Genomic DNA, 24,697 nt, shown 5'->3' on the forward strand with positions numbered 1-24,697 from the left:
TCGTCGTGCGTGAGACATTTACGTCCGGGACAGACACACACACACATAGGTATTGCGTCAACAAACGCGTTGTGTGCTTACTTACTTTTAATCTCACCCGAGGGGTTGGTATTGTGTGGGGTTGAGTTTTGCTCGCTCGCCGAAAGTCAAAATTAAATTTGCCCCATCAATGGAATGGCTAATGGAATCGATGCACTTTAATCGACCTTTCCACAAAAGCCCCTAATTTTAAAATACAGCTCCCTGTGCCCTTTTTGTTGGAGCCCTTTTCTTGTTGGAGCGATGGGAATGAGCTAAAAGTTAAACAGGCCAACCGCAAACTTTTGGCGGTTTTGCGGCCACGGTGTACAACTTCTTTTTTTTTTTCGGCATTATTGACCATCAATAACTTTTGATTGAGCATGCACACACACACAGACATACACAGACATACACAGTGGCCTTTGGTAGAACCGCCCTTTGTCCTCTGTGTGCCGATTCCGTGCATTTCTTCTTCCTTTTCTTCGCATTCCCATCCCGCCTTTCTTATCGCCCCATGTCGCCCTTGATCGAGTAATGTAGGTCGATGATGGTGGGAAAGCAGCAGCAGTTGCCGCGCTGTGCTGGCAGCGGGGAGGCCAAGTTAACATGATAAAAAGCTATTTAACAAAGTTATCATTGCGCATCGTATTGTCTCATTACAGTAGCTGCACACAGCATGCTGCCCACTGCAACGGGAGAGAGAGAGAGAGAGAGCGAGAGAGAAAGAGAGCACACACAAGAGAGGGAAAGGATGCGGTGTGATTGAGTGGACTTTCGTACGTGTGCAACCCATCCTCCCGTACACGAGTGTGCCTGTTTGTGTGTGGCGTACCATGTACCACTGCAGTGCACACAGTGCAACGTGTCCTCCTGCTGTGTGTGTGTGTGTGTGTAGTGGGGAGAAGGAGGCTATTGTTATCGACAAACGATGATAGATATGCACGATCAACAAAAACACGAAGCGACCGGGAAAAAGCACGCTGTGCACGCGGTGGTGGCAGAAAGGAAAGGAGGCGCAAAGCATAATCCTTTATCCGGCCACATAGAAATTTTCCCGTTTTTCTCCCCAACACCACACTCTACACACACACACACACACAATCACACAAAGGATCGCTAGACCGCTTATTGGGAGCATTGCTTTCATTGGCCTGTTTTTCCTCCTTTCTTCTCCGCTGCCGTGCCTGGGTGAGCCAACAAATTTTGCTTTATTTTGCAACCGAGTCGGGCTCTCTCTCTCTCTCTCCCTCTCTCTCTGTCTTTCTCTGTTTCTCCTTACTCCTGCGGCGACTTGTTTGACCGACCAAGATTGCCTCTAAAATTCGGTCACATCTGGTGCATTCGTGGTGATGATGGTAGTGGTAGTGGTGGTGCTTCGAACGATTCACTTTCTCGCCGGGGACAATTGAGGTGAATCATTTCAATTGCAACCGCTTTGTGTCCTCTTTTTTTCTTGTTTGTGTCTGTCTGTGTGTTCATTTGTGTGCCTACCCTACCCCGGGAGGTTGACTTTTGACTCACAAATTTGAAAGGACCAGGGGAAGGCAAGCGACAGACAACGGGGCAAACACACACACACACACACGGTCGAAATAGAAAAAGGAGAGAAAGGAGAGAAAGGTTGCAAGAAATAAAATTAAAATTGGAGTCGATTTCATGCAAAATAAATTCAAAACCCCGCGCTTTCGGAGCTGCCGCCACCAGTGCTGCCGCCGGGAGACGAAACGATAGGAGTGAAATGGTTTTAAATTGGTCACCGCCGTTTTGCACAACCCTGCCGTGCTCAGGTGGTGGTGGTGGTGGGTGCAGCTGCTGAGGGAGTGTGGGGTGGGGTGGGTTTTATTTAACTTTTTTTTTGGTTGCTTTAGTTCGCGGACTAGCCATTTGTCCGTCATGCTTGGCCGAGCTTGGCCGCGGGTAGCTAGCGGCGGGCATAATGGCTCATGCCGAGCACTGTGATGTCATAGCTATTTTTTGTCCCACCTCTGGGCACCATATAAACAATGGGATGTTTTCAAGGGGGAGGGGGATATGAGAGAGAGAGAGAGAGAGGGCAAAGCTACACAGAGCGATACGGTACGCACAGATCATGCAAGGGGAATTGAATGAAACGTTAATTTTATGTACTTTAGAAGGTATTTGGTAGTAATAAATTTCATTTGCAACGTTTCCCTCAAACACAAGACAACGTGCCAGCTCTCTCTCTCTCTCTCTATAAATGGAACGGGCCCATACAACAACACTACACACACGCACACACACGGATTGGGGCAATCGCGAAACGCGATAAATTATCGATGAATATATACGTTCGGACATCCCTTTGCAAACAATAAACAACGCACACACACGCCGCGTGCGTTCAGTGCCCGTGTACAGGCATTGTTATTCATTCCTGGTCACTTACCCCACCCAGAAAAAAGAGGAGATGAGGACCCCAGGCAGCGGAGCTTAGTGAGGGTGAGGGCAAATACCAACACGCGGACAAGTGCTCCCCCACCGAACGCTGGGTACTGGTGGCGGGCCGAATTCAATATCACTTGCTCTCGCTTTAGCAACAAAATGTCACGAAAAGAAATTCACACCACACCCGGGAGAGAGGGGCCCACAGTGAACAAATGATGGTTCATCATTAGCCTGGCATTGCCGCGACAAAGTTCTATCGAGTTCAGATTTAAGTCAGATTTAAAACGATCGAACAAAGTTAAACACTGTAAGCGCACAACAATAAACAGGTCTGCCTCCCATGGGGCAAGGGGAAGGGAGGGGGTGATCAACCCTCCCCCCAATGAAAGAATGCCACACCAGCGGGATGTCTCTGTGGGTGAGCAAAAGGAGCAAGAGGAGCGGGAAGTAGAATGGGCTCCCTTTAGACCAAACAAAACGTCAAATGCTGCTGATGGCGCGGATGTTTAGTAAAAAAAAAGAACAAAAACGAGACGCACATTGGGTAGATTTACAGCACTGTGTGTCGTCCCTGCTGGTAGAGGTGTTGGTGGTGCTGCTGCTTCTACTGCCGCGAAAAATGAATCGCTTCTCAAATTTATATTCGACAATAAATTCAAAACAGTGTACACACTTGTGCACTTTTGTTGTTTTGATGGCGGGTTTTTGGAGGGGGGAGGGAGACAGATGAAGGGAAACAGATAAGAGGGCTGATCGAGTGCGGCCGGGCGGGAGATACCCCGTGGGGAGTTGCGCTGAATCCACTGCGGGTCAGGAAGTAATATAGATATAATAAAAAAGCGAGCGAGCGAAAGGAACGAACCCAACAAACAACAGAAAAAAAACCGTGCCCGTGCGTCGACAACGACCAGGCGCCTCCATTTCATGCTCGAAACATGCTCTAAATGGGCTGGCAGGGGGCCGTGACAGGACGGTGGCGTCTCTTTGAATGATATTTATTTAAAACACCCCCTTTCCCTCCTCCCCGTACATTTTGAAATCGCACTGCAATCGGGCACGCATTGAAATCGGGGATCGTAATCCTAAAGTCAGTCAGTTGGTGCCGCGGAATGCTAATAAGAAGCAGCCGTTTGGGTTTCGGGCGGGAGAAAGGGCAGCAAAAGAGAGGGGGAGTAGAGTGTACCGACACTTTAGTCGAGATTTACGTGCTTTTAAAAGTGATAAGGTAAATAAATATACATCACAACACACCGAGTGTGCGACGACACTGTCGTCGTCGGTGTGCTGCTTTCGAGTTGACTTTCGACTGCCACGGCGAGGGCACTAACCGTGGCACGGATATGGCCGTGGGATTTTGCAGGATTTTAAGCTCGATAGAACGTTCCGATCGGTATTTATGGGGGAAAATGGTTGAATCATACTACTTTTCAACCAAATTGTGGCGTGATTCATCGGGAATTGTTGGAAAATAATCGTTTGTGGGCGGATTGATTTAGCGAGCAGGATACTCGGAATCGCATGTCTTGCAACACAATGCAAAAAGGGTTTTCTTTTCTTCTTTTTCTACAAATCTCTCAAGGCCTCTTTCTCCCTCACCAACATGCTCAAACACACACACACACTCATAAACAAGTGCACTAATTTCGTCTTTACGGTGCGGTAGCGCATGCTTTGGGCATCTCAGCTTCTGTCTGACAGGTTCGTCTGCAGACACGGGGAAAGAGAGGATCTGGCGGGGGGAGGGGTTGGGGTGAGACAGTACGGATGTCGACTTCATCCCAGGATGTACTCAGATCGAAGCCAAAGCCAATTAAAATTGCTGTTACGCCGACTCGGCTGCTGCTGCTTCAACTGCTCGGACTGCTCTCTCTCTCTCTCTCTCTCTCTCTCTCTCTCTCTCTCTCTCTCTCTGTGTCGGACTGTCCGCGTGTGGAGCGGCATTCCGAACACAACGAAAATATTACAAACAACAAATGGCAGTTGGCAGCCGATGAGCGGGGGAGAAGCCCTGGGAGCGGGAGAAGCAGACAAGCAAGCAGTAGCAAGAGTGCGTTTTCAAGGACGCGTGTGGGAGGGGGGATGTAGCGAAGGCGATGGCAGCAGGCAGCCGGGCAGAAGTTTATTGCCTGCCATTTGACGACGTGGTAATTGCGACATTTCTAGCGCAAACGAAACACAGAACACAGTCGAAGAATTCCCGTACCGTTTATGTGCGTACCAATGTGTGTTTGTGTATGTGTGTGTGTGTGTGTGAGTGGGCGAGACAAGCACATGAGTACATGAGATTACACGGAAGTGATTGAGACGGAGCAGCGTTTGAAATAATGGTTAGCCAATTCATCAACGTGTTGTTAAGAGGGGGTGGAAAGACCTCCCCAGGGAGAATCCAATCTTGAGACAGCAGAGGGGGAGCGCGCGGGCGATTGGTGCAGAAGGGGGTGAAGCCTCCCCCCAATGCCACCCATTCGTTTGAGACTCAATCGGCGTTAAATATTTGAACAGTTGTTTTTTCGATGTCGTACACTTCAATTACCCGATCAAACGACCCATAAAGCAGAGGAGAACTCCTGCGACACGGCGCTAATAATGTCCCGGCGCTTTACGCGCCGCATTACGACGATGTGTGACAGGCAAGCCAAAACAACACTGTGCGAGAGCAGCGGCCTGCTGCAAAGCTGCTGAAAACTGCTGAGCTGAAACGTCGCTTCGCCGTATCGTCGTGGAGTATATTTAAACAAGAGAGTGACATGGTAACAACACATTGAACACGCACACGTAAAAACACACACACACGCAAACGGCACACACACACGCACGGGGAGGGGGGACACCTTCCCCCATCCACCCGCAACCACTCACCTGGAAGAAGAGACAGAAACAGACCCACTGATAGTATTTGTAAATTTTCTTGTCCGCCGCGGTAGCCTCGGCCGAGTTGCCGACGCCCGGGTACGGCACATCCTTGCCGACCTCCTTCAGGAACAGGCTCTTGAGGGCGAAGGTCGAGTGGATCCAGCAGTACGTATTGAGCACGTCCGCCGGTATGTCCTTCGTGTGCACACAGTCGATCGGGTTGCCGACGTATTGGCGCGTGGTGACGATCAGCGAGAACGACATCAGTATGATCACGGTGATCGAGTAGTGCAGGCGGAACACGGGCGAGTCGGTATTTACATGGCTGATCTTGACGAGACTCTTCAGGCCACGGAAGATATCCAACATCTTTCCTGCCTATGCTGTGGCAATGTTGGGGTGTGTTTGGGAGGGGTGGGGGGTTAGGGTGGCAGTGACTAGGCTGGAACTTTCGCCGGCGTTTCGGTCGATTCTACTGCTACTGTCGCTAACACGGGACGCATCGAAACGAACACAAACGAAGGGACACTACACACACTCGCACTCACACTCACACACAGACACACACACGCACGTATCTCGAGAAAAACTCCCCCACACGCTTTAGGCACAAATGTGGCGGCCGCGCGGAGGCATGCTTAAATGCTACCAGCTTAAGAAAGTGTGATATGTTGTAAACGTTGTTTGGACCCCGTTTGCGCCTTCAGTGCCTCAGCGGCAGCAGCGGTAATGTTTCTTCACGGTTGCGATCTCGTTGGCCACCTTCTGCCACGATCCGTCCGCTTGTCGTGTGGCACTGGGGAGTTGCTGCAGTTGCTGCACGGTGTCGACTGTAGTGCCCGACTGTAGCAGCGACAGTTTGTCCATCAAATGGCAACGGGCAGCGGTATGGCAGCGGTGACAGTGGTACGGAAAACTCGTTCGGCCCAATGTTCTAGTGGCACCGCAGGTCACCACCATTATTGTTGCCCGCTTTGAGCACTCGCCAGCGAACGAGCAGAGGATCGGCGCTTGGGCGCGTCGGAGCACACGCGTCTCGCCACGGAAGTGTCGTCATTGGCAGCTACTGTTGCTAAGGCACCGTCGTTCCTTCCGCAGTCCGTTACTTCCATGTGGCGGTTGATCTTTCCGTTGGCAAAACAATACGTTACGCGTCCTCACGTCCAGCGGGTTTTTGGCACTACGAACAACACTTTCGATCGGAAGCACGGTTTCTACACGGTGGCACTAAACTACTACTGCGCTCGCTACCGCTAATGGGACGCTTTTCCCAAACAACACGTGGCACTGCTATTACGGGGCTACAAAAAAGGGCTGGAAGCTTGCTTCGATCCCGTCTGCACCTTGCGAAGATGTAAAGAACCAAAAACGAGACAAATGAGACACTAACACGAGACTTTCTCTCTCTGTCTCTCGTTCAGCGTACAGCCTGTGACGCCGTGATGGGGAGCATCGGGTTTTGCGGGGAACTGGCCACACGGTCGTGATCTTTTTGGCAGAAGCAATCGATGCTTTTTAGGCAAGGCCCGCAAGGTGCCAAGTAACACGCTACACACTACAAAGCATTCCCAACACAATCAAACTAACAAACTCACACGAACACACGCAAAATAGTAAATTCGATCGCTCGCGATCGTTAGACGGGACAGATAAATTTTGCCTATGAAAATAATCCTTCCCCGCTTCCTTCTTCCCTATTTTTCCCGCCCCTCGTGTTTACTCGTCCCGTCTGGCTGTCGGGTGGAAAGGGGGTTCGTGTTTCGCGGGCATACCGGTTCGCTACCGACGGCGCTGCACACACGCACACTTACTACACAGCAACAGCACGCTACTACCGTTTACTTTGGCTCTACTGGCTGGCTTCCGCTGCCGACGGCGGCCTGTGACTGATTGGAAACTCGTCTTCGAATCGTACCCCGAATCGGCTGGCAAAGACGAGCGGTCTCCACTCTTGCCAGCCTCACCCTGCGCCCCATTGCCTCCTTACCTTGCGCATGGCCGCATCTCGCTACAGGAGACAAGGCGAGCGACGTGGCCGTGCACTCGTTTTGCCCGTGTATACTCGTACCGAACAAACACTCACACACATATGCGCGTCTTCAAGACATATGGGCCTTCCCTTCCTCTTCCCCCTTGCTGCTGGGAAAGAAAGTAACAAGACACCCCCCGGTGGGTTTAGTCTCGTCGGATCGAGGGCTCGACCCGAATCCGTTTGTTTCGCCAGCATTTCGCTAGGCGGTTCGATATGGCTTTCCAATTGCATTTCTGCGCTCGCTCTCTATCTCTCTCTGTGTGTGTATGTGTGTGTCTTATTCACAGTGTTTTAGTGCTTCGGTGGTCTCGGTGCTGCCACAATTCATATTTGGTCCACCGCGGTGGGACCCACATTTCAGCTCGCGCACCACCAATCGAGAGAATGATTATTCCAATCATCTGCATGATGAAAGCAGCAGCAGCAGAAGAAGGAGGAGCAAGAGGTAAATAAGATGAAGAAGTAAGAAGGGCCACTTATTGAACCGTGTTGGAAAAGTAAAACAAACCCACTTGGGGGGGGGGGGGGGGGGGACAACACACGTGTTCGGAGCGGATTCAAAGAGAGAAAACCCCGTACGCGCAAAAGGGGGGTTTTTCTCCGGTGGCCGTCGACCGGAATCCGGATAGCGTGGCAGCGCAGCGCAGCAGGGCCATTCCGAGGGCGCCAGTATTTCAAATGCCGCCCAATTCCCACGGAGGATTTACTACAATAATCACGTTTCTGATATTAATGTGCTCTTTTGTATCGTGCATGCTGTGGAGCGCACAGCCAACAAAGGGGGAAGCGAATGTTTGGCCGAAACTTTGCAAACGGAGCAAGAGCTCTTGTGTTGTTTCTTTTCCCCGCAATCGTTTTGTGTTTAGATTAGCGCCGTGTCACTTGTGCCGAGATTGCCGAGCCTGCCAGAACAATTTGCACTGCGCACACACATACGCTATGGCATTACACTTGCCTTGGCCAAGCTCCGAGCGCTCCTTACAAAATCGGAAAACACATCACACACCAATGATCTGCAATGAATACACTATTATTTTTGTCTTCCTCCTGTGTATTTTTTGCTTTTTTTCGGTAGGTCTTTAACGCACACAGGCAGTGACATTGACGGCACCGGCCGTGTCTATGGGAGGGGAAATGAAATCTGATAACGAGCGCAGATTCGATAATGTTTTGCGAATTGAATCAAACATTGCTGTTGCCTTGGGAAAGGGAGTGTGCAAGACGGATGAAGAGAGCGAACCTACGGGACAGGAAATTGTAATTCGTTCTAGGAATATAATGACGGAAGCGTACAGTTCAGGGCACAATGGCAGCAGCACAAGCACTTTGAGAAACAGTTTTCGATGACAATGACGCGCTTTTGCCGAAGAAGACACACGATGAAAGTGACGGTTAAGAATAGGGAGGAGGAAGGAGGAAAAAAAAAGAAGGGGTAGTAAAAGAGAGTCTCGGACGGTACCTTGAGTGTAAGCAAAAGCACGCGCTAAAGCACATATGGGGCATACCGATGGGTAAGAGATCGGGATCGGCTTTTCCTCACCCATCTTTGTCTTTGGTGACTGTTGGGAATCCTTCCTATGTATGTTTTTTTTGGGCCGAATATTTTGGGGAAGGAAAGAGCGAGATCAGAATGAATGATTTAGGCACGAATGGGTAATGGAAAATTAATGCGAAAAACACACACACAATAAAGAAGAAGGAAAAATTTGCACATACATTAAGAGAGAGAAAGAGAATAAGAGCACAAACACACAAAAAAAAACAAAGTGGCACAATGAAACGTGAAAAGTGAAACACAACCGTTTAGTTCAAGTTGCTTGCCAACAATTGTCGTATGCATGAGTGAGAGCGCGTGTTTTTGTGAGTGGATGTGAATGGTGAAAATAGATACAATAAGCAAAAGTGTCATTTGCAAATAATGTACTTTCGGCGGCTAGCATGGTGAGTGAAGGCAGCAGAGAGAAGAAGAAACAATAAAAAACACACACAAAATAAAGCTGACGGGCGGTGAGCGATCGAACGATGGGGTGATGTACAAAATGGTGAAGAAATAGTAGGCCGGGAAGGATTGGGCATCCAATACATAGAGAAGAAGACCCCCTTCCGTGTTTATTGCAAGTGGAAATTGTTTAGGAAAATGGCTAATTTTCCCCTCCTCCGGACACCAGCGCAAGGATACGGCGAAGCGATCGTGAGCGATCTACCAACAATTCGTCATCATCGGTCTGTAACAGGTCGATGGCCATTAAGCCACCCATCCATACACACACACGCGGAAACACAGACACACCTTAAACCATTAAACGATCCCGGTTCGTGCTTAACGTGCAAATGCCCGCAAATGATCCTCGCGCGGCTATGATCGATTGTCGGTTGGGCAATGCGCAGCATGCGTTCCGGTTTGGCGCTGGTGGTGGTGGTGGTGGTGGTGAGGTTGTTGGAGCGAGCCGTTTGCAACTGCCGGCATTGTTTTCCATTTCTGCCAAGGTTAGACCGCGCACACACAATGTAACAGCCGTGGAGCGGGGGGGGGGAAGGAAAGGGCCGCCACTATGAAAAATGGCCGCCATTTAGCACGCGAGCTGCCAACAACGCACTTCGACAGCGGGCCCGGGTCGCCATCGTCAAAACACAAACATTCCAAACGCGGGCGGCCGCCTCTGTGCCGGTGCAGGAAAGGCAACTACACGCACACACACACACACATGGTCGCTACCGGTGGCCCACCCCAGGCACAATGGCGAGCAAAACGTTCCCGCCTGTTCCAGTGTTTGATTTAATGGGCCCGTGTATACATTGCCAACTCTTTTCGACACATTTCATTCCAACCTTCCCGCGCAGCGTCGGTCATCTCGAGCAAAGCACACAAAGTAAAGGCGGAATGGGGGGGGGGGGGGACGAAAGACGGAAAGAAAAACCTCCCCAAAACCCTCATAAGATGGAATGTTTTTTTTTTCTTCTCTCAAGCTGGTTAATATTCGGGCCACCACCGGCCATTTGTTATGCTGTTGAGGCGCGGCCGCGCATGTCGAGCCGCAAGATCGCGAGATCGCGGAAGTGAAGCGATCCGTGTAGAAGGTGTGCCCGCGTGTGTGTGTGTGTGGATGGGTCTTTTGCGGAAAACATCAAACGCTCGAGCTCTTGAAGCGATCGATTCATCGATGGCAGATCGATGTTCTCCACCAGTTCCGGGCGATATGTTTGGAATACTTGAACGGCACACACACACACAGGGCGCGCTCGCCAAAACGTCACTGTCACTATGGTGTTGCTTCTTGTGTTGTTACCTCCGATGTAACATTAACATCCGTCCGTTGCTTTACCGCTCCAAACTCCAAACCAGAAGCCAACCAAGGGATTCATTGAAGCGACGCGTTACAAACACGGTACCAAAGACGGCGTTATAGAAAATGGAACGATTGAAAATGATGTAAACGCACCACGGTATTGGCACTTTAACATCGATGATCAAGGGCTGGAAAACGGCAAACTTGTGCGATCGCAGGGCAGGAGAATGATCGCTAACCTCCCCTGCTGGCGCGAACCATAAACATAACTCTCCCATTATTGCCCACCCAGCCCATCAAACCAGTCAACACCTCGTGCACTAAACGGGAACGGGCTTGGGGGTTTGGCTTAAATTTGTGTGATCGGAATGATTTAGGTGACGGACTCACAACATTCGGGTGTTGCTACCTGCATCCTTTCCAACGTGAGCGTGTGCATCGTTTTAATAAATCCCCAACACCCAACTCCCATGATACCAACCAGCAAAAGGTAGAAAGAAAGAGAGAGAGAGAGAGCGAAGAAAGGGAGCTGCATCGTACTCATTATTTAACATCGACGTCCACACACCTCGAAACACGTGTAGTGTGTAATGAAGCAATTTTTCCTTTCGATTGGATTGCTCATATTCGATACACGCGCGCACGCACACACACAAAACACAAACACACTGCATCTGCTGGGGGAAAAGTCGAAGAACAAAAAGGGAAAAACAGGGAGAGCGAAAAACCTGAATAAACCGCAGCGCCCGTTAAGCACGAAACGTACGATACGCACGATCAGGCGAAACGTACACGATGATCACGACGACCGCGGAGTAAAATGTGCGCGGAGTGAAAAACCATACACACACAGACATGCGCTCGCTCGCACGCACGCACGCACGCACGCACGCAGCCGAACACAGTTCACATATTTTGCTGCCGCGGCAATGAAGAAGTTTTTCCGCACGCTGCGCTTGAAAGGGGAGGAAAAGGGTCGGACAGTGTCGGTTGCAAAGGAAGGGAAACGAAGCGAAAGGGGAGAGCCATATGATACACACATGTACGAGGTATAAATCTTTATGCCCCGAGCAGTCGACTCGGACCGGGTTCGAGGTTCGCCGTGCCGTGCCGTGAGGTGCACACATAAATTGGCCAGTATTTATATATATACGTGCTGAATAATGCTGTTTCGCCTTCCCTTGCCGCTCCCTCTGGACGGGCAAATAGAGGGGAAGAGAGCTCCCTGTCCCTAGCCCCACTGGCTGCGTCCACGAGCTCGAAGCCGCGGGGCAGTGTGTGCGTTAGAAAGAGTAAAAATATATCAGCTAACCAGCCCCGAGCAGTGGATCGGACCATCATCAGCCATCAACTGAGACGCTGCTGACCGCTGGTGTGTCTGCGGTGACTGACGGCAAAACTCGTCGTTAATGAGTTGCTCCCCTCGCACCGTGTTTTTTGTTTTCCTCCCGATGGGACACGATCGGTGTTGCTTTTTTCCTCTGCTGTCGGGTCTCTTGGGATCGTCTTGGGTGACAAGTGACGCGACGCTGCCAAACTGCTAATAGGGAGTCCCCCGTTTAGTCGTCGGCAAATAATGATGAAATTGAACTACTACTACATCACACGTCACACACCGGCGGGCGTTGAAGAAGGAACAGCAACGAAATAATGAAGATCTTCCTTAGCAACACCGAGAGAGTTAGAGAGAGGTGTACAGAAAGACGAAAGGATTCGATTGCCGATCGATCAATTCGATTTCCAGCCCATCAACTGCAGTAATTCTGCCTCCCCCCCCCCCTCCCCCGGTGTTAGCAACTTCCGGATCTTGCGCGTCTCACACAGCGGGTGACTCGTGACGTGCCGACGTGACGCACTCGAACCCGTTGTTACTATCACCACCACACCTACCCAACCCCCTTTTTTTGTTTATCACTGCATCACTGCAAAGCGCTCCGAATCCGAGGCAAGGTTAATTCAATTTCTTCGAAACGGATACGAAACCGAAGACTGGGGCCGCCCGTCTCCAGCCTCCGGGACTGTCAAGGCACATCGCTTCCGGCACACGTCCGGCTGCTTGTGCTTGTTTCCTGACGTGTTCCTGGATCGCGCTCTGCTTTTGAGCGAAAATATCGGTTCGGCAGTGCCTGATTACACCCCGTTCGTTGTTGCTTGCGCGAAACAGCGTCATCGGTGTGTGTGTGTGTGTCACTGGCAGGTGCCGTGAGTCAGTCAGCGTCACGTTGCTCTGCGTCCGATGCAAGCTCTATCTATCCGGGGAGCCGGGAGAGATTGGCCCGCGTTAGTCACCCCATCGCGGCTTTCTTCTTCATTTCGATTTCGCCGGCATTCACTCGATTTCACAACGCGACGTCCTTCACGTGCAGGCTGCAACGCGTGCAACCACTCCCTCCCCCGGTCCTCAAATGTCCCGATAATCAAATGTGACAGTGACGCTGCGCTCCGTAGACGTCAGCTCGTCCTCTGTTTTGTTTTCGCAATTGCAGAGCACCACCATCAATTGGCCACTGGCACAATGCAGAAAAAGGTCGTCGGCCATCTCGCCCTCCACCTGACACGGGGCTGACAGTCTCAATTAGTGCAGCACATTTTTCCACACTCCAACTCCTCAGGCCAGCTTGTTGTTTGTTGCGTTCGGAGAAAACAAATAACACATTTCCCGGCTTTTGATTAATGGTTCGGTGGTGTGCTCACGCGGCACAGAATGCCCTCATCACACCTCTGGCTTCATCAGCACCATCATCATTGGCACCCCCAAAGTTCGAGTTCGAGGGGAACTAACTTTCATCAAAAACGATCTCGCAGGTTTCGCTTTACACAGGCCGGGGGCGGGTATCTGGGGCCGTCTGGACATTCGGGTTTCCCGTTCGATCGACGCGGATCGATGGAGGGGTTGGGTAATTAAAAATATTCATCATTACCACACGGGATCACACGGGCCAAGACATTGGGCGGCCGCGGGGCCACTGGGCCGAGCCGAGCCGAGCTCGCACACACGCTCGCATTTTTATGTATCTGCTGCACCCCTCGCCGTCTCGGCCCAAGCCACTGCGCGTGCACTATATGCTTATGGCAACGGTTGATTCTTAGCGCACACCATCGCGACGCGATCAGCATCAGCCAGCCAGCGTAGTAGGCCAGTGTTTTATTTTTTAGCATCAAATTCGCCTCAACCAGATCACGATCCGTGCTGTCCGTCGTACACAGTTCCCGCTCTCGACCTTTTAGAGTTTTCCCCCGCTCGTTTGTATTTTTTCATTCTTTCTTTCTTTCGATTTGAGCACGGGGAAATAGGCCGGCACGATTCACTGACCACCTTGATGTTTGGGTGAGGAGGGGGGGGGGAAATCTCGAGGGAAAACCATGAGACGTTAAGGGAATGGGGGGGATGCTTTCTAACGCCCGTTGTGGTACCCGGGATGTGGTGGTGGAATTAATTGTTTGAAACACTAACGCACTAACGGTACGCACACGTCGGACGACGGGGATGAATTCGTACACCCCCGGGGGCACACACGCAACCGGACGGAACGGAACGGCACGGGGGGTGGGTGACGGAGTTCGGGACGTACGCAGCCCGCGACCCAGGCGCGCGCCGTATCTCACGCGGTCTCACTAAAACCGGACCCGAACACGCGGCGTTGTTCGCGTCTCGACGCCTCGGCTCACACTAGTAACGCACTCGCTGCTCTAAACATAAATATCTCTCTTGGCCGCGGCGGCAATGGCGTGGCCCATGGCCAATCTGGCCAAGCGCTGGCCTCCGCCGCAGGCCAACCACCACTAGCACCACCACCACCAGCGGTGGTTTTACAGCACTCAGCATCGCGTACGCACACACATACACATACGGCCAAATGCTTTTCGTCCCATGTGTGTGAACGCGTATGTGTGTGTGTGTGTCTGTGCTGGTTGTTGAAGATTTTCAAATGTTTATAAATACGTAATGTGTGCGTTGTGTTGCACATGGCGTGCTCTTTGCTCTGGCCACTCTGGTGGCGACTGGTGTGCGCGTCCACTGAAGGGGAGGAAAGTTACTGAGATGGATGGAGGGGGAAATTGGGACAGCAAGAGAGAGAAAGAGAGAAAGAGAGAGAGAGAGAGAGAGAGAGCATGGGATGGCCAGTTCGCGACCACACTAAAACAGGGAGGAAAAAGGGGTTTTCTTTCCCACAGACACACATACATACACACAGACATAGACAGTTCCCTCCGTATTCCTCGTTTCCGCAAACGCCTTCTCTCTCTCTCTATACCCTCGGGTTCGCTTCCATGTTTCCCGATGACGCGGATTGTGCGTATACTGGCGATATTTTTAATTTTCCATCTCATTCTCAGCACCACGCAGCAGCATCATGTGCGTGTGTGTGTGTGTGCGACTTTTTGTTGTTGTCATGAGACGGGTTGCATCTTTCACTCTTTCTCTTGGTCAGCGAGTAAGAAAAGCAAGAGAAAAACATCCTTTTGTGCCAAAAAAAGGAAAAGAAAAAAAGGAAACACATTTTCAGTAACTCAATCCATCTCTTTCATGCGTTTCCCCCTGGCATCCCATAGGGCTTCCCCGTGGTTGGTGCTCATGGCTAATTCTTAGCGCGTTTGTATTACCAATGCATCCTCAATCATTGTGCGCTCGGTGTGGACGTGCCCGGTAGTACTAAAAGACTACTGTTCCGCTTACTCACATACACACAGGCACTGCTCTCCCGTTTTCTCGGAAAATCAGTTTCCCAGGAAGAAGAAGAAGAAGAAGCAGCATGATGGGCCCCTGATTGTATACATGCACGTATGTACATGCGGTTATAAAAAGGGGAGGTTTTCCACCGCCTCAGTATGTGTTTTACATCATCCTGGGGTGATCGATTTCCGCGCTTACGATCATGGGAGGGATGAAGGGTTTGACGAAAGCTGCACTTTCACTATCAAAAATCAACCAATATGCGTGTTTTTTTTGTGTGTATTGTTGCTGATGGCTATACAATACGTCCAACTGTGTACGCAGTGTACGCAACTTTGTGGCCAGTAATCCATCGAGGATCTGCAAAAAAAGGCATAACACCGTGGAAAACAGGTCGGGGAAGGGCGAATCTTATCGCAAACCCGGTGTGATGCACGGTCCATACCGGTGGTCCGATGTGGTTTTTGCTCCATTATCTTCTTGCCCGCTGTTTTGGTGTGTCTTTCCTTTCCGCACCTTGACGGCACATGGGAGCTTTGTCATCGTGGCTGGGTCAAGCTTTTCACTGCTCATTATCGACCTTGCTGTCCTTTGGGGAGTTTTTTTGTTCTCTGCAACACTCTGCAACGGTCATTGTTCTTTTGGGACTGCAGCAAAACTGCAATCGCGATGCGTTTACAATTCCCTTGCGGCACAGGAGCGAAAGGAGGAGAAGAGTGTGAAGTTGTGTGGACGCTTTCACGCACAACACAACGTACGCGATCCTAGTGTTCAAGTTTGGATTTAAAAAATCGGCCCAGCTTCCCCGGTTTGACGCGAGAGGGCGCACCCGGCGGCCACCCATCTGTCAGCTGGTTGCTGAGCAGAGCTGGGTGTTTATTTTGCGATATTTTTCTTCCCCCCCCCCTCGGACCGCCGAAAAAGCGATTTGGAAAGAGTTTAATGTATCGCACCGGTTTGTACGTACCCGTAGGCAGATGCGGGTACATGAGTTGCGTATTTCAAAATGCGCGGTGAGTGTGTGTGAGTGTATGTTCGAGCCGCCATCGTATCTTCCGCTGGCATCAACAGTGAAAGCAACCCCAACCCCGCTGCGGATCTGCTGCGGCAGAGAGAAAGGAAAGAAAGAAAAGAAAAGGAAACAAAACGGGCGAAGAATCACTTCCACACACACACACACACACACACACACACACACACTCGCGCTGTACTCGCGCAACGCGAAAGTGCGCGCGTGTATCGAACGATGATGATGATGACGTTATAAATGGATGCTGATTGCTTTAAAATGAACAGGGGGAAAATCAGCATTTCACCGCTTTTCTCCTCCCCCCCCCCCCTTCTCGCGCCGTTCCGGGGGAATTCGGGGCTATTGGAAAATGATTACGTCACACACACATGGTTGGTTGGGATGGGGACGACTGCCATCTGCTCACTCTTTGCCGCGTACGCCGCGTCTCTGATGTGTTTGACAAGGAATGTACTGTGTAAACCCGCTGCGTATCCCTCTACCCACGGGGAGTTAGTTGCTTTTGTTTGCACTCTTTCTTTGCTGTACCCAGCTGGCGTGCCCCCTGACGGTCGAAGAAGAAGGAGAAGAGGGGGACACTACCGGCATTAGCGTCGTGCCCGGCCAAAGCACGTCAAAACGTACGCAGCCAGTTTGCGCTACACACTACGCAACCACTACTGCCGGTTGCGACTGCGGGATGATGAATTTTTCAATGGCTTTAAGGATAGCGAGAGGGGGGCAAGGGGGGGTGAGTGGAAATGGGAAGCGACGGCATGGCGTCGAACGGCTCCTTCCTCCCCCCCCCCCCCACCTACCGCTACTGCAACGCGTGCACTTGTGTGCCTTCTGGGTTTGGTTGCGTGTGCGCGCAGTTTCCGCCACCCGACTGCCCCGCGCCCTAATGAAGCCCGGCAATAAAAGTGCCGCTGATTTTGTCAACGGAACGATCAAATTAGCACAAATCGTGACTTACAAAACGAACCACGTCACGTGACGCACGGGGGAATCCCGCTGCTGCTGCTGCTGCTGCTGCGGTTGCGGTAAATTTTAATTTGCTTCTCCCCGTTTTTCCTTTTTGGGGGGGGGGGGAGGTTGTTCGGGTTGCGTGTATTTAATTGTTTCGTGTGACAAGTGTTTATGATTGCAAGATTAGATGCTAAATCTCGGCGTTCCGGATCAGAGCCGCTGGCAAAGGGTCACAAATTAGCAGACACGCAACCGGGCGGCGTATAATGATGAAAAATGTGTACCCATTTAATCGACTTCACCGGTAGTTCGAGGTGTATTTAAAGCATTTGTAATTCATGATTGCCGTTTTTTCTGTCCACGTGTGGCACGCGTGGCTCGTTGCTGCCACTTGGAATGGTAATACAGTTAGCAAACATCACATTCAATCAAACGCCTCCCACCCCCAAAGGCTGAAGTTTAAAACGATAGCATCTGTTTCAACGACCGAAACCCTCCAAGGAACGATTCTTGAGCGCCACTCGAGGTGGCGGCTAGTGAACGTGTTCGGGCAGCGGGCGCTACGACACGCGGCATTGGAAGAGGAAGCGCACCCCGACCGCCACAACAACTAAAGCACAGGAAGCGCATTTGACGATTGTCCTTGTGCGACGATCAGCGTTCAAGTGGAAACTACAAGAGTCATCCTGGTTCGAACGAACGAAGACAATCACTGGAAATGTCTAAAGTAATCCTTCGGCCCCATTCAAGATGACTCGTCGCTTGTCGTCGGTGATGCCTCCGCGCTTCCTCGGGTTGCTGTATGCGATGCAATTGTGGGGACAACACACACACACACACACAGTGTCCTCGAGGACGAGCACATCCTTGAGCCAGCACTCGGTCGGTCGGGATAGTTGCGCCGGGCTGGTTGGGAATCCGGAAAACTCGGCGCAATGCAGTTGACATCTCAGAACAATCGGCCATCGGAATTGGGACTCAAAGGCGGACGACGCAAAATGGAAAATATTTCAATTGGAAGGGACTGAAGGAAGGGAGTGAGGAGGTGAAAAAAACGGGGTCACAAAAACACACCGTGTATGATGAAAGGTGAGGATGCTTCATCGTCTTGCAATTGTACCACCACCACCACCGTTCGCTACGGCGTTTGGTGGGGCGAATGTTCACAGAATTGGCTGTGCAAGGACACACCGGAACCTTCCTGGAGCGTGTGGAACACTTGGGTATGAGGAGCGGTGAAATTGGCCAGTAGTTGTGGGAGTAAAAACGTTGCAATTAAAACACGACAAACACTCTCAGAAAGAGAGAGAGAGAGAGAAGGAGAGATGCTTCAAGCACAACAATTAACACTCATCGGCTCAATGGTACACACACTCACACACGTGTTTGGCAAGTGCATATGACATCGAGATAAAGAAAACACACACACACACATAAGAGCACGACACACACACACACTCTCTCGACAGGTCCGTTGGTCCGTAGGTGTGCGACTGGATGGACATCCGGACCTTCCGAGTAATGGAAAAAAACACAAAAAAAATCTCAAACCCACACCAAAACTATCGAGAAGCACCAGTCAGAGCGATGCAGTACCGCGGATGCTGTCGTTTGCTGTTTCTCCTGCTGTGTGCGTGTGTGTGTGTGCGAGAGTGCAGTACATATTGTTCGAAATCAAACAGCAGCAGAGGTGTGTGACAGCAAAAAGGTACACGACACAACGACACAAAGAAAATAGAACGAACCCAACAACACAACACATTCGGTGATGAACGGGGGTGTAGAAGACGATGGGACTGTGTGAGATGGGTGGCCAAATGGTGTGGGGGGCAAAAAGCTTTCATCCCACGACCCGACACGATCCGACTTACCTGAAAAAACAGCGTAAATGCTACCCATTGGTAGTATTTAGTGTGTCGTATCGTTAGTGCGCCGCTTCGTTGTGAATTGTCGACCCCAGGAAACGGTACTTCCTGGCCTTGCTTTTTCATAAATGCATCCACCACAGTGTAGGTTGAGTGTATCCAGCAGTAGGTGTTCAAGACGTCCTCTGGAATATCTCTGCGGGAAGGCAAAAGGGGTAGGATGTACGTTAACGTAATGGTGGGATTACCTCACAAACGAGCCCACTCTCTCCCGTGCCTTACCGAGTGTGTACACAGTCTATTGGGTTTCCGACGTACTGTCTTGTTGTAACTGCGATCGAGAACGTTACCAAGAGGATAACCGTTGCATTGGTGTGTAGTCGAAAAATTGAAGAATCTGTCTTTACATGGTTTACCTGGTGGCATGATTGGAAAGAAAGAATGATTAGTGGTTGCGTTAACCGCCTGAGCCACACTCGAGGCTCATTTTCACACGTAAGTCACCATTTTGCCTCACAGTCACACTATACACGCGCTATATACTATTTTTACTTCTGTGCTAAGTAAATGACACTTAGAAAATGGTTGTTAGTTTACAATTACATCCCGCAGCGTGATACTTACCGATGACCTACTCACTTGCATAAATGCATAAACGCCTCTTAAAAACTCCATATTACTACTAGAAGGTGAATTTATGGGGGCTCTCTGAGTTGGCCCCCCCTGGTTCTTTCTAAAATAGGATGGCACTCCTTCAGCTAGATTTGTTTTGACTTTCTTTGAAAATGATCTGCCGGAATCGGACATTGTGCAGGTAAGAGACACAGAGAGAAAGAGAGAGAGAGAGAAAGAAAAAAAATCGGAAAAGATGGATTAATAAAAAATGTTCTCCGGTTCGTTGGCAGTTTGAGGCAGTCTCTCGGATTGCGACCGTCACACCACACCAACCTCTTGTGGCGGGTGGATTAGAATTTCGCTCATAAAAGGGCAAGAATATGTGGGGAAAGCTGTGTGAGGTTTTTTTTTAATTTATTTAAACTGTTCGATTTTTACTATTTCGCGCTACTTAAAAGCTACTGAAAATTGAATGTGCGAGAAATATAGCGTTGTTGGTCGGAGTTTCTTTTGGTTGTTGTTGTTGTTGCTGTAGTAGTAGTGTTTGTGTTGCAAGATTTTGACCAAGATCTGTGTAGCGTTTTTGTTCGCCAGATATTGCGAGGTAAGAGTGTGTAGAAAGCGTGTACCACGTTGGCAGCAGATAGATATACATGTTTTGAGAGGGAGTTTCGAGCGTAATGCCGAATATTGTTGTATATGGATGTCACTGTAAGATAGTTAATTTGATAATTATTTTTATCTTTTTTACATCCCAATGTTGTCATATGACCTCTTATGCTTACAGAAGAAACTCCCTTTCAGCAGTGATTGACATTTATAGTGCGATTACTTGTGTGAGTGTCTTATTTTTAGTGAGAATATGTATACTTTTGTATTCTTATATGGCTGGTTTTGCTCGTTTTCGTTTACTGAAGCGTTTTGGGGGGGGATAAAAACGGTAAAACTGTGCATCAATCTATCGAACCAGGTTGAACAAGGTAATAGAGGTTTGTAAAGTAGTGGTGAGAATGGTGTTGGAGGCAGCGAAAACTAGAAGCTGTAGAAGATAAGTAAAAAGTAAAAACGGGAAAACGAACGTACTGCGCAACAAGAACAAGAGGGGAGAGCAATGGCGTAAAATTCAGGTTTCTGATTCGTGATTGTGTTCGTTTTGTTGCGCTTAGCGCTTTTCCCCTGTGATGATGACTAATGCGCAAAGTGTGACGGATATTTGGTTTGGTTAGGTGGAGGGCAGGGGGGTTGCGAGAGTTTGCTGTTATAGAAGCGTTTAGGTGGCCTCTACCCAAAAGGCCGCTGGAGGTTTATGAAGCGATGCGTATGCGCCCTGTCCTGCATTCGCGCTCGTCCGAATGGTGTTTTGAGTTGGTTTGTATATTTATTCAGTCTTGCTTGCCAATCCCGGCAAACCAGGTGCAATTTGCCTCCGAGCGAAGGTGAATTTGATTTTTCCTCTGCTCTGCCGTCCGATGAGGTGGATGAGGTGAGTCGTTCGGCCATTTTTACCTATACTATCGCCAATCGCATCTCATCTCGATCTAATGAAATGCCCGTTCTGATTGTCTCTGTAGGGCAGCCGGTATAGTTCGTCGCGTATGTGTGTATGCGTGTGTGTGTGTGTGGGTTATGTGTTCCCGTTTTTTGTGTGCCAATATTAAACATGTTTCATGAAGCACCTATTCACAATTTAAACAATTTAAGATCGAGTAGGTAGTAATGCAAGGGGTTTTGATTAAGTATTGTGTTACTTTTTCCCACGTATTATGTACAATTGCAGCTACCCTTTGGTTAGCACTCCAGTAAGCAGTATTTTATAGAAATTGTTTTGTGTGCTTGTTAAAAGAATGTAACTAAAGCTCGAGAAACAATAGAGCCATAAAACTGTTCCATTGAATCCTGTTTACTATCGCAATTTGGAGTACTGTATGGATTTAATGCCGAATGGGTTTGCTACCAGTGTCGTATGATTTTGTGGAACACAGATTTTCATCCCAATTTACCAAACTATTCAGACAGAGAGAATATTTCAATCCATCTCATCTTAGCAAAAGGGCAAAGCGAAACGTTTAAAAGCAACTCTTTCTATGCACTAATAATGTTGCGGGCCTGTAAATCTGTCACTCTGTCGTGAAATTTGGCACTGCGAACTTGGTGTGTGCAGTTTTCATCTGACTTTTCAGAAAAGCGGGAGGGGAGGAATAAAATTGTCTACAGCTGAATGAGAGGGAGCAAAAGTATGGCAAATGAATCAAATTTACGAGTATTACGAGTATTGAATTTGTTGAAAAGGAAATAAAAGGAAGTACAAAAAGGGTAGCTAAACTATTTGCTCTCTTTACTAACAAAGCGCCGGAGCTGGATCGGTAGTAGAAGATAACGAATGTAATACGAATGAAATTATGAGGAGGTTATAATTGGAGAAAGAAAATAAATAGTTCAAAAGAAGTTCAAAGTACGAAAAACGGTTTAACAAACTAAAGATACAAGAGAAATCAGTTCAAAAACCTACATACTTTAGTGGAGTAGATTTAAAATGGTCGCAGAAAGTAGTGAGAAGTTACTTAGAGGATGAACAAATCATTACGTATGAAAAGATCAGAATTAAAAACCCCTATTATGATTCAAAGGATACGCATGCAAAAACCAAAACTCTACTGTTTCACTTGCAACTGTGAAACTGAGGAAATTGTCGAGAAAAGAGATGTTAAAAGAGGAATGAAGTATGGTAAAATTGAATTTTGGATAGTACAAAGTATACTTCTAATGCAAAAAATGAGGCGAAAGTGAGAATGAAAGTGAGGATGAAGTAAAGTACATAAATTAAGAATAAAAAAATCAAATCTATGGAAAAACAATCGTAGCGAGGAATGTTTTGGGCAGCGTACTTCTACGAGAGAAAAAAAGGTACTTAAGTGTATCAATAGTAATCGAATATGAAAAGATGGCTTTTTTACGTAGTATTTATAGTATAGGAAAGTAAAGGCTAGTATGGGCAACGGTAGATTGTAGAATGGAATAAAAACGAAGAAAGTACCAAAAAGGGAAAAGAAAATGAAATTCAAAGAAAAAACTGATCGTCTAAGTAAAGAGAGTAACAACTCACCCCTGTTGCTGGATAAACCTAACTGTATCTTAAAAGGCCGTAAGTTTTGTTAGCACTTTGTGTGAATCTGTGTAGTAGTTTTGGGGACCAGTGTTTGTCAAAATACGCATGCTAGATTCGGTTTGTGCCTTTCCTGAAGAGGGAATATACGATTAGTTGTAATGGGTTACACATACTGCTCGGGGTTCTTTGGTTTGGTTTGGGGTTTTGTTTTGATAATATTTGTTGTTCGTAACTTCATTCAAAGGGCTATTGAGTTTAATGTATGATATAGTTGTTTGGTTGGTTGTTTGTTGCTAGCGCATTGGGGGGAAAAATCGATGCATCTACTCTACTAATGTCAGCCCGATGGAACTGCAAGAATGCACGGCTTTTCCAGCTTAAGGTACAAAATCGACGCAAGTTGTTGAAACAACTCCAAACATTGTCATAAGTCCTGCTTCCTAGATGAATTGACATTCTGTTGACAGTAATATTTCCTATCAAATTGGCAAATCACACTCACACTCGGTTCTTTAGGCCTGTCTCTCCAGTGTCAATCTTAAGTGAGAAGTGCAATTTAAAGAAGAACGTTATGAACCTTCATTCATGACTTTCCTCCCATGTCCTTACATCCAAAAGTGATGAGTGATTCATCAAGAGCAAAGGTTAAAATCACTCATAATTACATTCATTGCAGAGCAGCAATGACTGCCTCTAGCGATGTTTCCGAAAACTTTCCCGTCGTTTTTTTGTCTCTCCCCACAGAAAAGCTGTCCCAAGAACGGGCTTGGACGACTCGCCAAACTGGTTAAATGCGAAGAAAATGTATGAAATCATAATCTGCAGAGTAAATTAAGTATTAGCACCGCTAGCTGCCTAACTTGTTGCCATCATCGTCCTGGCTGGCCATCGCCATCAAGTCGCGCGTGGTCGTGGTATGTGCGGCCCTAGGTTTGGCCGTCCATTAGGGCAACAACAGCAGCAACAACAAATCGCCACGCCACCAGCGGTCGTTCGCGAAAGGAAAAGCGATGTGATAACACTCACAAAGAGGTGTTAATGAAGATGAATTAAAGCTTTTCCGCCTACCGAAAATAGTGCCAGAGATAGACCCACGAGGAAACGGGGGAAGGGAAGGAATGTGGCGCAAAATGTAAAGAGCCTAGTGTACGCCCGCACGTCGGAAGTCCTTACGACACCGGATGGTAAGGAAGCTGCTAAGAGATATTAAAGCTAAGGCGCACCCGGCCTGTGCCTGATGGGATGGGAAACAGGGCGAGAAGAAACGGCTGCTCTATTCGCTGCTGCTGCTTGAAAGGACGGGAGAGATTCGGCACTGGTACCTTGCACCACGAGCAAGGGACGAGCTCGGTAGAAACATCATAATCAATCAACCAACGCTAGGCGTTAGCGTTCGTCTCTATGATCCCGGAGCTGGGGTGGTGGTCATTAGGAGTACCACCAGGTAAGTCCATTGGCAGCCGTAATTACGGCGAGAGCGTCGGACGGGGACGTTGTAATGCGGGCTTAACGCGGAAAACATCGTACAACACTACAACCCCGGGACTAGTGGAAGCGTTTCCAGCCGTACCCAAACTCCCAAATTCTTCAGCTGCGAGGAAGGAGTTGATGCGATGAAAGCACCAGTATCTTTGCTTTTATGAACACCAACAACTCCCACTGCTGTCTCTGCTGTTGCTGGTGTTAAAGCTGCTGCTGTTGCTGTTGCTGCTGCTGCTGATGCTTGCCTGCTGCTGATTATGTTGTGTTACATGGGGGCTTTTTAAATTGATTTTTAATTAGCGCCTTGAGAGGCCAAGGGCCGGGCCGGAGCACGAGGGGCGTGAGATGATTATGGATGAAGGATGAAGAGCTAGCAG

The 24,697-nt window shown here is 49.0% G+C and overlaps 1 protein-coding gene across 25 annotated transcripts in view; it reads right to left on the reverse strand.

The window, feature by feature from the left end:
• Positions 1 to 24,697, reverse strand: part of LOC120947682 (innexin shaking-B) — a 66,396-nt gene that overhangs the window by 16,549 nt on the left and 25,150 nt on the right. For 12 of the 25 annotated variants that reach the window (XM_040363230.2, XM_040363223.2, XM_049607078.1 and 9 more), the window contains exons 3-5: positions 19,742 to 19,907; positions 19,400 to 19,533; positions 19,124 to 19,313 (exon numbers count right to left, since the gene is read on the reverse strand). In XM_040363230.2, coding sequence (XP_040219164.1) covers positions 19,124 to 19,313; positions 19,400 to 19,533; positions 19,742 to 19,907 — 490 coding nt within the window. The other 13 variants (XM_040363234.2, XM_040363239.2, XM_040363245.2 and 10 more) reach the window with 13 other exon arrangements.

Source organism: Anopheles coluzzii, chromosome 2, assembly GCF_943734685.1.
Source record: "Anopheles coluzzii chromosome 2, AcolN3, whole genome shotgun sequence".
Lineage (NCBI taxonomy): Eukaryota > Metazoa > Arthropoda > Insecta > Diptera > Culicidae > Anopheles > Anopheles coluzzii.